We start from the raw sequence: 13,375 nt of genomic DNA, 5'->3' as shown, positions 1-13,375 counted from the left end.
CTGAGAAGGGTTCAGCTGCAGGCCAAATTTAGCTCAAGCCTCTGCCCTTCCAGGGCCACCTATTAAGATTCAGCAAGCAATCCACAGATGCTGTATGTATAGTTGCCTCAAAAAACCACACCGGAAACTGAGGCCAGCTGCCTTCAGTGTGAGTCTAGGTGCTGCTCAGTAAGGAGCATCTGATTTGCTGAGGATGTACCTGGATGTGGCTTGGGTGGGGCCACAAGTTGCGTTAGGCAGGGCTTCAGGGAATCCTCTGGGCGGAGCAACCTCTTATCCAGTTTGATGACGTCTGGGCTATGGCGGCGCTGTGTCTAGCACACTGGAAAGGGCTCAACAGGGAACAATGGATACCACTGGCACTTCTGTACAGAGTGAGTCTTGCTTTGGCCTTCATGCCAACCTCATTTCCCTGTGAGTCTCCGGTGCCTCCTGTGCACAGTCTAATCGGCACTGGTGCTCAGAGCGAGTCCGTCGCTGTGAAAATCCACTCGCAGACATGGCCCCTTTAAGAGGCTTCTGCCACTGCCGCGGCCTCCGTCTCACTCAGCCTCTTGAGACCGGGCAGCCCCGCGTCCTTGCCTCATCCTACCTTCTGCCATGGCAGGATGCTTTCTTGGATTTCTCCCTATGGCTTGTTCCTCTAGACCACAGGTGATTTTTCCTTGCTTGCTGTTCCTTGTTTCCGTCACAACTGTGATTTGGTCGCCAGAGGGATGAGCAGAGCCTCTAACATCTACGCCATTCCCCTCCGCCCCTGTTCAGCCCCAATTCTGGCTGCAGGATTTCGGCAGGGGTGCCAAGCATTGTCTCAAACCATAACTTCTTTATCCAATTGTCTGTTGATGTGCATTTAGGTTGCTTCCATATCTTGGCTATTGTAAATTGTGCTGCCATGAATATCAGGGTGCATAGATCTTTACGAATTGTTTTGGTTTTCTTTGGATAAAACCAAAGTGCAATTGCTGAGTCAAAGGGCATATCCATTTTTATTTTTTGAGAAACCTCTAGACTGTTTTCCATAGCGGCTGTACCAATTTGCAATCCCACCAACAATGTATGAGGGTTCCGTTTTCTCCGCATCCCTGCCAACACTTATTGGTCTTTGATTATTGATGATAGCCATTCTGATAGGTGTGAGGTGATATCTTATTGTGGTTTTAATTTGCATTTCTCTGATTAAGACCTTTAGCATCTTTTCATATGTCTAGTGGCCATCTGTATTTCCTCTTTGGAGCAGTTCACTTAGGTCTTCTGCCTATTTTTTAATTGGATTGTTTTTGCTGCTGCTGCTGTTAAGTTGTATGAGTTCTTCACATATTTTGGATATTAACCCCTTATCAGATATATCATTAGCAAATATCTTCTCCCAGTCAGTCGTTTGTCTTTTTGTTGATGATTTCCTTTGCTGTACAACAGCAGGAACATTTTTAAAATCACCCTGTTATGGATGGAATGTTTGTTCCTCCAAAAGTTATATATTGAAATCCTGCTGTCACCCATTCTTCAAATTTTGGTAAGTTGTAAACATACAGGCAGTGGCTAGGGAAAGGGTTTCAGGCTGTGGTAATTTTAGTGAGGAAGGCCTTACATTGTTTTCCTATGTATTCATTCTAGGTGTCCATGCCAGCGTGAAGATGGGCAAGGAAATCATAAAGCACAGTCCCCTAACCAAACACATCCAAGTACAGAGGCACCATTCCATTAGGGATTTAAGATGTATTCTAGTCCGGCCTTATTTTACAGATGAAAAATCAAATTTAGGTTACAGTAATTCTTAATGTCCCTTGGCCAAATTGAAATGTATCATATAAAATATAAAAGTGTCAGTGAACAAGATTCGCCATCCTCCCTGAAAGGCTGGGCAGTGATGGGTTTTGAAACGTTTTTTTAGCAATTTTCCAAGCTCGGTTTGGGGGTGGGGTGAGGAGTGGTCGCACGAAGTCCGAGTGCCAGAGACGCACCCTAGGCCCCTCACCCGGGAACCCGCGGAGCCTTCCGGCCGGGGAGGGGCGAGGCGCTAGTCCTCGCGTCCAGAGTTAAACGGGGCATTAGCTGTCTCTTGGAGAGGCTGAAATTAGAAACATACCAGTTGGGCAATTTCACTACCCCTTCCCACGCGGTAAACCCTTTGAGGACATCCCTCAATCAAACAAGGGAAAGTCATTTTGGGGGGAAAAACAGGCTAAAATCCAGCATGTTTTTGTAGTGCCCACAGCAAAAGGAGGCTCGGAGCGCGTTTGAAACTCCGGGAGTCACAGAGCTTCAGGACCCCGGCCTGGGGCGGAGCAGCGAGGACCCGGCGCTGGGGGCGCTGCGCGCGGGACGCACTTCCGGAGTCGGCAGGTGGCGTCAGCGGAACGGGCGGTTCGGGCCTCAGCGTAAACAAGGGCTGTCGGGCCCTAGAAGCGAGCGGGAGGCGGGGCGGTCGGGCTGGAAGCTGGTACTGGCCCCCGGCAGACCCTCTCCCGGCCCCGTGCCCTCGCCGCCACCCCCCGCGGCGACCACGCTGTCCCCCGCTGCGACCCCGCTGCCCCGGCAGCCGAGAGACACTACTCGCCGAGGGGGCGCGGGCGGGTGCGAGCGCTGAGAGAGCTGCCTCAGCCCTGTCCCTTTCGCCTCCGTGCATTTCTTCCTTCGCCTTTGTCTTTTCCCCTCTTACTGGCGTGGGGATTGTTGAAAAAAAAGTGCAGCCTCAAGATGGCTGATGGCAACGAAGATGTGCGGGCGGACGACTTGCCGGGGCCAGCCTACGAGAGCTATGAGTCCATGGAGCTCACCTGCCCCGCCGAGCGCAGCGGCCACGTAGCCGTCAGCGACGGGCGCCACATGTTCGTCTGGGGCGGCTACAAGGTCAGTGTGGCCGGCCCGCGGCAGGCATCTCTTAGCTGTGACCTGGGACCAGGTCGGCGGGCCAGGCGGGCAGGCCCGAGTGGCCGCCTCCCGCATCCCCACGTCGCGACCCTGCCCGTTGGTTCGTTTTTTTGTTTTGTGTTTTTTTTTTTTTTTTTTTTTGCGTGTGGGAACCTTCCCACGAGTCCCCCATCCCGTCCCAAGGCTTCTGAGTGGTTGTCACTTAAGCCTTCTCAGAAAGCCCGCTTTCCTCCACCTACCCCCAGGCGCATAGCTCGAGGCGGCCCGAGCGTTATTTAATGGGAGGGTGCGCTGGGCGGTGCTTGTCTGCGAGACATATTTTGGTTAAAAAGTGTTGGGGTGTGTGTAAGAGAGTTGACGATGTGTGCCGTCACTCTTACCTATCTTCGGGCCAAGCTAGGGCACTTTGCCCTCTGGAGCTGGGGTAACTCGCCTCACCGATACCGTTGGCCACTTACGGGGCGACGGAGGTGTAGGAAAACCCCCTGGAATTCTGAGAGGTTGCAGAAATTGCCTTAAGCAACCTTTCCGCATGTTGCGGTGTCCCAGCTACACCTGTGCAGATGGCCATCACACTGAACATTTCAGGGCTATTTTCCTTTTGGTTGCAGCTGAGAAAGGGCTGAAATTTTCAGAAGAGATGCCTGTTAAGAAAATGAATTGGAAAAACTCAACTAGTAACCAAAATAAATAAATAAAAATTATAACTATAGGGTGCAGTTCCTTGACCCCAGTCATAAACAGTGTAGTTACCTTTCTCTACCTCTGACTGGGGACTCCTACCCGAGTCTCCTAAACCTTTTGCTCACTAGTTCTCTTGCTTTTTTAGAACTTCCCGTTAACACTTCATGTTATAGAATTGTCTCATTTCATTTGCTGGAGTGGCTCTATCCATTTCTACCAAAACTATTCTTTTTAGTCCTTTTTGGTCCTAAAAATGATCTCCCAATTGCCTGAAATCTAGTCCATGACTTGCTTTGTGACTCTGACAGTAGATGTCAGCTTATGGTGCAGTTGACCTAATTATAGTTGACCTCTTCTGAGATGACTCTGAAAAGATAGATGGGAAAAACTGCTGTAGCTGTCTTGACTACTTAATTTTGTTTAATCACAAAAGTGTACACACACCCACACACACCCCTTTTTTGGCTAGCCCTAATTAATTTTCAGTGTTTTCTGGAGCCCCCAGTGAATATGTTTAGTGGGTACTTAGTTAAGCGGAAGTGAGTAGGTATATGGTGACACTTATTAAAAAGTAAATAATTCCTTTGGAGAAAAGTAAATCTGTTGGTCAGTCACAATTCATCTTAAACTACTTTTATTCAAATTTCTGTATGTAAAAATCAGCATTGAGGGAATGGGACTTTTCTTTGGTTGTGAGGAAGAGAGTTGTCACAGTGGAATATTTCTGATGGTGTTTTTGAGGGTCCAGGACAGGCTCTCTCCCACATTTTGGCTAGAACCCTGAGAGTAGGCACCGGAAATGCCTGGAGATTGTTTTGAAGGCAATAAACCTTAACTTCCTACACAGTAGTCCGTTTTCCTCCCTAGGCCAGGCTGATCTACTCCAGGTCAGCCTGCTGTGTCTTCTAGCCTTTCCCCTCAGATGTGGTGGAGTGGAAAGCAAAATGTTTACATGGTAAACTGCTTTATTTCTGTATAATACTCAAGCTTATTAGACTGACGCCCATTCTCAGTGACCTGCAGTTGTTTACTGTATGTTGACATTGTTCAGAAAGGGAGGTTCAAAGGCTAGAGAGGTCAGTCAGTGGTTGAAGTTGCAAATTCAGGAAAAGGAGGCTGAAACCCTGGTACCACCATATTTGCTAAGTAACCTTGGGCAAATTATAAACCTCTCTAAAAACCCCCCTTTTTTTTTGTAATATCAACTACTTTTTAGGGTTACTGTGAGGATTACCTAAGCAATCCATTGATAACATTCAACTAGGTCTGGCATATGGTAAGCTCAGTCTTTTAAGAGTTATTACCTGAAAGGAAATGGAGCAGAACAAGGAACTTAAAATTTTGTGTAAGGACTTAATATTTGCATATTTGCAGTTCTACCCTCTACATCTTGGTAAAGAAAGAATAGCTAGAAAACTGTACATCATGTGTTCGTATGAGTCAGGCACTTTCAAGGTAGACCTTTTTTTAGTCTGCTGACCATGGCACATGTAATCTCTCCTGAAGTCTTGCAGTTGACATTTGGTGCATCGTCTGTTCATGATAAAGTGGCTTTAGAGATTTCCCAGTGATATCTTAACTTCCTGTACCACTGCACCTGCACTGTGGCAACTGCTCTATCAAAAATTTGAATTAGGAGCTGTCTATATTAAGCATTACTTTGAGTATGTGGCATGGGGTGGGGAGGATTGTGCATTTGATAGAATTCTAAGTCCTATTTAATTTTTCATAACAGAATATTAAATATGAAAAATCACAGTAGTGCCTCTGTACAATACCAATTATTTTTATATTTGCTTTTTTTTTTTTTTTTTGGTTCTTTTTAGAATAACCAAGTCAGAGGATTATATGACTTTTATCTGCCTAGAGAAGAATTGTGGATCTACAACATGGAGACTGGAAGATGGTAACTATGGATATTATAAGGGGGACTAAAAAAAAAAAAAAAAAACTGTAAAACCCAATCTAATGAATAAAAATATTTTAATTAAAGATGCTAAGCTGTCTATATGTTCTGTAAGGAATATTCTGCTAGTTTAGTTTAGCTGCTAAGCTTAGATACTTTAGCATCTCTTCAGAAGTAGTTCAGTAATTATTAGATGCTTTTATGACCTCTGAAGAAATTTTTATTCAGGGCTCTATAAAGTATCATAGTAATATTAAAATAAGTAGAGGCTTCAGATTCTGGAATGGAAATATAATAAAAGTTCCATTCTTTTATGTATTTTTTCAAGATGTTGTATCTTGTTATACGGTACCTTGAATGAGGCAAAAAATTCATGATTGTATCTGCTAGAAATAAAGGTGGTATTTTAATGAGCTCTAACATTAAAATTTCTATGCGGATCTCTCTGAAATAGTATGTTTTGTTTAAAAAACAAAACTTAAATTTGCTTTCCATACAAACGGGATATTCTGAAAGGATCTTTTGCTACTCTCATAACAGTGGTACTCAAGAGTATATCCTTGGTAGAATTAATGTGATTCTCAAAAGGCTGGGTTAGCCATGTTTGAGGATTTCTAATCTTCCCCCATGGTTTGCCTTTTGAGAACTTCATGCTTTACATATGCTACATATTACAGATCTCACAACTAGAACAGTATTCCCACTTGGTTTTAAGAGTTGAACAAAAAATAAGGGTTATTTCCACACATAGCAAATCAGTGTTAATCTGTTCGCTAATCTTTTTCTAGAAAATTGGAATTTTTTATAATACTTTTCCTTTAATGGGGAATTTTTCATTTAAAAAACATTCAGCCCTATAAAGAATTTTTAATAGCCTGCCAAAACTTATTAAAACCTTAGCATAAAGTGACATTGTGAGCAGACCTTGAGTATCCTATTAATATTCTGAATCTTAGATTTCTTTGTTTTGATATAGATTCATTTTTAGATTCAGAATGAGTTCAAACATGCAAAGCACTCAGGCACTACCTAAGTGTCTAGTATTACATAGGTCTGAATCTGAATCAGATTCATTTGAATGGCTAGAAGTGACTGAATAAAACACCTATTAATCTGTCAGGACCAGGAAATTTCCTTTTGGGTTCCTGGCCTACTGAAAAACAAAAACAAAACCACTTATGGCCATGTAAATAAAAAGCAAACAATTTAGTTTGAAAACATAAAGTGGTATGCTCCTAGAATAAAATATGATGTTGAGGCTTTTAGAACTGTGCCTGTGTGTAGGACCAGTTGGCAAAGCCTGTGGAATAGTAAAGAAGGAAGAGAGTTCTTTGTATTAATTTGAGACCTAGATGAGACCCTAGACATTATCAAGTCAGCCTGTTCATTTTATTCTCCCCACCCCCAACCCCCCCTTATTGTGGGAATATAGATAGAAGAAAATAGAGTTTTGTATTTCTTTCCATTTGGGAAGCTTATTTACATTTAGTTTCTGTCCCCCTCAGGAAAAAAATAAACACTGAAGGTGATGTTCCTCCTTCTATGTCAGGAAGCTGTGCTGTGTGTGTAGACAGGGTGCTGTACTTGTTTGGAGGACACCATTCAAGAGGCAATACAAATAAGGTTAGTGTTTCTAAGGATTACGGTTCAAGGCAATCTCATTCTTTCAGACTTTAGACTTTTAAGGTTAGCCCATAGTTATTTCTGTCCCAGTTATACTTGATTGTGGTAAGAATGTGCACTTTAGTATTTTGTCTACCAGTCTGTATTTACCTAGGCCTTTTGTAAAATCAACTTTGGTTGGTAATCTGTGTGCAGTAACTTCCTAGGTTGTTTCTCTTTGTATTTTGTTTGCAGCTGCTTATCCTCTTAGAAACTTGAAGTGTTAGATGAATAGTTGTAAAGTAGATGAAAACAAGATGCAATGAGAACAGGGTAGAAATTAATACTCCACCACTCTGAAAGCCATAAAGATAAATGAACACTGAATATACTGACATTCCTATGATATGGCACCATAACATACTCTTGTTCAGACTTTGTCCATGTTTTTTCCAAATAGGAAAAAGAAATCACTTGTTCTCTCAGGCCAGGGAGAGACAGATGAAGTCAGAAAGGTGCATATGATATAGGTAGACTCTTATAAATTCATTTATTTGGCAACTTACTAAGCATTTGAGCACTCGGTTAGACACTGGAGACACAGATGGATGAATGATACAGTCCGTGCCTCCTGGAGCTTACATTCTGGAAGGGACACATAATAAGTAAATGATTTCAGTAGCATATGATGAAGATACACAGAGCCTGGCTCATATTAATAGCTCAGTAAATATTGTTGAATCTGAAAAGGAATCCTTGACATTTTATTTGGTAGGATGGAGAAACAGAAAAAGTTGTCTTCACCCAAGTGGTGACGCTTGAATACTATAACTCGAAGGGGTAGCCAGGATGGAGGTATTAAGATGCAGTGGTATAAGCAGATGTCTTGTTTGTGGAAATGTCAAATGGATCAGTATAAATGGAGCATATGGTTGAGGTGGTTTCAAACTGCAATCCTAGGAACTGTAAAGATTTGAGATAACTTGGGAGGAGCATAACAGTGTTAGGTGGGCTCCAGTCTGCCCCTTCCTCCTCCATTTTAGTAACTGTAGCTGTTTGTTTTTACAAGGCTTTTAAGTTCTGTTTGAAGAAAAGACTCTGCCTAAAAGATTTGGTGAGGCAGTGCTATAGGCTGTAATTGAGCCATGTACTTTTTCAGGGCCATGGGGGAGAAAAATAACTTTGAGAAGGAAAGAAGCTGTGGCTTTAGGTGGTGGTCAGGGAAATAGTAGGAATTTTATGTCAGGTGACTAGGGTTGATTATTTTAAGTTCGATCACAGGGAAGCTTAAGAGTCTTAAATAAAAAATATATATAGTGGTCAGATTTATTCAAGTACCTGGATGTGAACCCTTTGACAGACCAATACTCAATCTTTAAAGATTTATCCTTAGCTCCTAGAGTATAGTTAAGTAGGCACTTCAGGTGTGTTTGTTAAATCGAATCTGAAGGTGAAATTGCTAAGTCTGATTTTTTGGTAATACACTCCTGATAACCTTAAATTAGATCAGTATAACTCAAAGTGCCTATCCAAAGCACAGAATGTAAATCAACACACTTCCATTCCTTCATTAAAAAAGTGTGGCTATGGAAAAAAAGATTAGCTGAATTAAACAGGATGCTTAGTGACTTAGGTAATTTATATTCTGGCACAAGTTCCTTATCTATATTCAGACCAGCAGTAGTTTGTAGACTGGCAGCCAGTCTGGTCATAGTTTTAGTAGCCCTGAATTAGATGACATTCTTATTATCATAAATCACAGTAAAATTAAATGCCAAGGTTGAATTTCTTTCACATAACCAAATCTAACTGAAATTATTGCTTCTGACAGTTCTATATGCTGGATTCAAGGTCTACAGACAGAGTATTACAGTGGGAAAGAATTGATTGCCAAGGAATTCCTCCATCATCAAAAGACAAACTTGGTGTCTGGGTGTATAAAAACAAGTGAGTTAGCAGCATTACAGGTTTGGTTTTTATGTGGAAAGTGGTTTGCCATTCAAGTATCCTTAGCCAATAACTGTTAATAGCCATAGAACATATCTTCTAGGGCCCATATGAGGATTGAGTTAATACATCTAAGCACTTAACAGCACCTCAGATATAACTGTTAACCATATTAGCCATTATTATTTGAATAAGTATTTTTGTATACTCAAGTGTGACTTCTCAATTTATAGGATATGACAAAGTAAGAAAACTCTTGTATCCTAACCTGTGGATGTTTGAATTTTCAGTGTTTTTTTTTTTTTTTCTTTTTAATAAAACAGGTTAATATTTTTTGGAGGGTATGGATATTTACCTGAAGATAAAGTATTGGGAACTTTTGAATTTGATGAAACATCTTTTTGGGTAAGTGAAGTTTCATATTTGCATATGGCCTACTTAGGGTATTGAAATAATACATTTTATTTGCTAGTGGTTTTGTTCATTTTACCTTATTAATCAGATAAAGGCTGTATAATTTTGCATTATTTGTGAAATAACTCAGAGATTCTTATTTCCTGTAGAATTCAAGTCATCCAAGAGGATGGAATGATCATGTACATATTTTAGACACTGAAACATTTATCTGGAGCCAGCCTATAACTACTGTGAGTTATTGAAGAGTGATTATTAAAGCAATGCTACTTAGAGAAGGGAAGTTGGAAGGTGGTATAAAATTGACAGTTCATTCTTTTCTGGAGAGAGAAGAGCCATAGCTTTCATATTCTCCAAAGAATCTAGAACTCATAATAAGTTTAATAAACAGTAGAGACTAACCCAGTATCTATCATTTAATAGATGCTAAATGGTATTGTTCCTAATAAAATAAATGACCTAGCACTATATTGCAATTTGTTACTCAAAATCAGATTTCTTTCTTCTCTGATACAGATACCATATAATGTGCCAGCTTTTATTGTAAAAGATAAAACTAAAGCAAGCATTCCATTTATTAAACAGCTCATTCAGTAATATACCTCAAAAATATAAAACAAAAATTTCCAGTTTTGGTAGACAGCCTTTAGTATTGCTATTGACTAGAAGTCTGCACTTCTGCTTAAAAGCTCAAGTGTCTTGCATATTCTTATCCCACATCCAGAGAAAACTTTCTAGTAATTATAAAAAGTTCATGTATTTATTAAATTGCTTATATGACTTTAATAGGGTAAAGTACCTTCACCTCGCGCTGCCCATGCCTGTGCAACTGTTGGAAACAAAGGCTTTGTGTTTGGAGGCAGATATCGAGTGAGTATATAGACAGTTTATAGTACACAGAGAGACAGTATATTGACTTGCTTTTGCACTATTCAAAATGATAACTAACTATCCTTTTTTAGGATGCTAGAATGAATGATCTTCACTATCTCAATCTGGATACATGGGAGTGGAATGAATTGTAGGTATCACTTTAGATAATTAGAAAAGTTCAAAATTTCAGTGGCTTTTTCCTTATTCTCTATTATTAGTATATAATGTACTTGCTTAAATTTTCTGTAACTGAATTTAAGTAAACATGATCACTAGATCCTTAATGAGGAATTTATTTCCATTTCCCATAACTGTGTGTCTGGCACATAGCATGTGCTCAGTGTTAAAAAAGAAAAGGTCTAAAGATGACTCCAACTTCAAAGAAAATAGTTATTCTAAAGCATGCAGTTAATACCAAGATTTTAAATTTAAAATCTTTTTAATTCGATATAAATTTTAAAAGAAAACTTCATTATTCCTCTGCATTAAATACAGTAACTGCTTTTAAACATCGATATTTTAACTTAGCTATTATTTTCAGAATTCCACAAGGCATATGCCCAGTTGGCCGATCCTGGCACACACTAACACCAGTTTCTTCAGATCATCTCTTTCTCTTTGGAGGATTTACCACTGATAAACAGCCACTAAGTAAGTCCTTTGAAAATAAGAAATCATTATATATTATTCACATATAATATACAGTTGGAAAAATTAGTCTCTTTTAGATATCAGGGCTAGAGTTGATCAGAAGGTTTGCTATTAATTTTGATCCTATAACAGGTACCTGTAATTGTTTTCATATTATGACATATCCATCCTGTAAAGAAATGACCTGGAGCACTTGAAAACCCCACTGAAGGGCTAAGACATGCAAAGGGCTTAATTGGTTAATTGCAGAGAGCAAAAAAGGAAATATACTTTCTGTATCTATTCATAATCTGACTTATTACCTTTCTTGCTAAAGCTGTGCCCTTTAAATATCAATGTCACATTGACAGAATAATATACTTCACAGCTCTTTTCTATTTTAATCAGGTGATGCTTGGACTTACTGCATCAGTAAAAATGAATGGATACAGTTTAATCATCCCTATATTGACAAACCAAGGTATGAACTATTTAAAAAAAGGTAATTCTTACAATGAGGTCCACAGAGGTGTATAAGACTGAATGATTGAGGAAATTTTGGCTGCATTTAATCTATCATTCTTCTAATAAATATCCTAGCATTCAGTAAGTTTAAACATCATACCTTTTGAGAGAAAACTAATGTTATCCTAGTATCAGCTACTCTCTTTTTGGTCATCTCTGTATGAAAAATAGGGCTGAATTTTGATTTTTACTTCTTCCTTTATCATAAAATTACTGATAGTTGAAATTTATAATCAAGCTCTTTACCTAAGTGAGTTGAACTGCATCTAGGTCTATCATTAAAAACTAGAAATTCAAAACCTTAAAGAATGTATATGAAAAAAAGAACTTTCAATTAGATTTGCAGAGTAACCCTGTATAACAATAAAGATTAAGAAGTCAAACAATCAAAGAGCCTATTAAACACTGATATTTTTGTTGTTAATCTCAAAGAACTTTTACAAAGACTTCTAAACAGAAAAGGAAATGAGATAGTCAGAATTGGTGTTCAAGGCACCTTTAGCTTTGTCAGCTTGCATTTTTTTCTAAGCCTCTCACCTAAGTACTGTCATGCCACTGAGACTTCATTTGGCACAAATAATTCTTTCTCTAGAATTATCAGGCCTTTAGATACTTTAGTTTACTCATGAAGATTTAGCATCTCTCAGATGTTTTGTGTACGGCCAGCTGGCCTTATCTATGAAAAGAGGAAGAAGAAGAGGCCATATACCACTCATCTCCCATAAGATTTTTATTGCTAACAAAGACTAGAGAACAGTCCATTCAGTTCAAACCCCTCATTGCATGAATTAGGACTGGATCAGAGAAAATGATAACATCCAGATAAAACAGACATTTTTCTAACTTTAGTTATGTTTCCTTAAGATAATTGCGTCTCACCTTCATGTTTTGAACTAAAGATCACTAGTCTTTATTTCATCATTTCTGTTCTGTAGTGTAAATGATCAATTTTGGTGTTTTGGGTGACTTCAAACTCAAGCTTTTGTTTTAAATGTAGATTATGGCATACAGCTTGTGCCAGTGTTGAAGGAGAAGTAATTGTTTTTGGTGGGTGTGCCAATAACCTCCTTGTCCATCACAGAGCTGTAAGTATACTACCCTGTGTTAAAGGACAGTTCATAATGCTGAAATTTACTTGTGGAGTACTTGCTTTTTAATGTGTTCTTAACTATTTTTCAGGCACACAGTAATGAAGTACTCATATTTTCAGTTCAACCAAAATCTCTTGTAAGGTGAAGAACTTTTTACTTGGTGTTTAGACTATTTTAAATTGCATTTCTTAACACTTTCAAGTAATGCTCTTGAAAAACCTGGTTTATGGATAATTTAAGGGCAATAACAGGTTTTCATTGATACAACTAACCAGTTCCTATGAAAATCTTTAAAGAAAATGTTTAATAGTTTTTTAAGTGAATATACTTCTAAACAGTAAAGTGAAATTATTTTTCTCTTTCCTTGTTCACGTTCAGGCTAAGCTTAGAAGCAGTCATTTGCTTTAAAGAAATGTTAGCCAACTCATGGAACTGCCTTCCAAAACACTTACTTCACAGTGTTAATCAGAGGTTTGGTAGTAACAACACTTCTGGATCTTAAGACTTCAGAGATAATGCCTCTGATCACCTTGCATGGACAGCAATCCTGTAAACATCAGAGAGTGGCACTGTTTGTATAATTATATGCATTGTTGTAGTTTTGCAGCTTTTTGGTTTTAATGTGCATGTGAATGGCCTAGAGAACCTATTTTTGTGTCTAAAAGTTTACAATAAATGTATTTAACACCAGTAACTCTCTTCTATTAAAACAAAAGAAAATACTAGGGCTTTTTATCCCCAACAAATGATTATTATATTTCCTTTTTGGTAATGTCAAGATATATATCTGTAGAAACATTATACTTTTTAAAAATTTTAGATTTTTTTC

General features: G+C 39.1%; 1 protein-coding gene across 4 annotated transcripts; it reads left to right on the top strand.

Annotated features, from left to right (window-relative positions):
* Positions 1–1,376: 1,376 nt before the first annotated feature.
* KLHDC2 (kelch domain containing 2) lies at positions 1,377–13,240 on the top strand. Of its 4 annotated transcripts, none has more exons than XM_023522030.1 (13): positions 1,377–2,853; positions 5,385–5,464; positions 6,970–7,087; positions 8,898–9,013; positions 9,337–9,418; positions 9,577–9,660; positions 10,217–10,297; positions 10,390–10,448; positions 10,842–10,951; positions 11,339–11,411; positions 12,453–12,540; positions 12,635–12,687; positions 12,925–13,240. In XM_023522030.1, the coding sequence occupies exons 1-13, from the start codon at positions 2,701–2,703 to the stop codon at positions 13,046–13,048; spliced, it is 1,221 nt and encodes a 406-aa protein (XP_023377798.1). In that variant the 5' UTR covers positions 1,377–2,700; the 3' UTR covers positions 13,049–13,240. The 4 variants fall into 4 exon arrangements, with proteins under 4 accessions (XP_023377798.1, XP_023377806.1, XP_011374256.1 ...); XM_011375954.2 differs by having other exon boundaries at positions 1,378–2,859; XM_023522041.1 differs by having other exon boundaries at positions 1,378–2,859; positions 12,635–13,240.
* The last annotated feature ends 135 nt before the right edge of the window (positions 13,241–13,375 follow it).

This window comes from Pteropus vampyrus, unplaced genomic scaffold (genome assembly GCF_000151845.1).
Source record: "Pteropus vampyrus isolate Shadow unplaced genomic scaffold, Pvam_2.0 Scaffold10, whole genome shotgun sequence".
NCBI classification, from domain to species: domain Eukaryota; kingdom Metazoa; phylum Chordata; class Mammalia; order Chiroptera; family Pteropodidae; genus Pteropus; species Pteropus vampyrus.
This window is presented reverse-complemented; position numbering and strand designations above follow the sequence as displayed.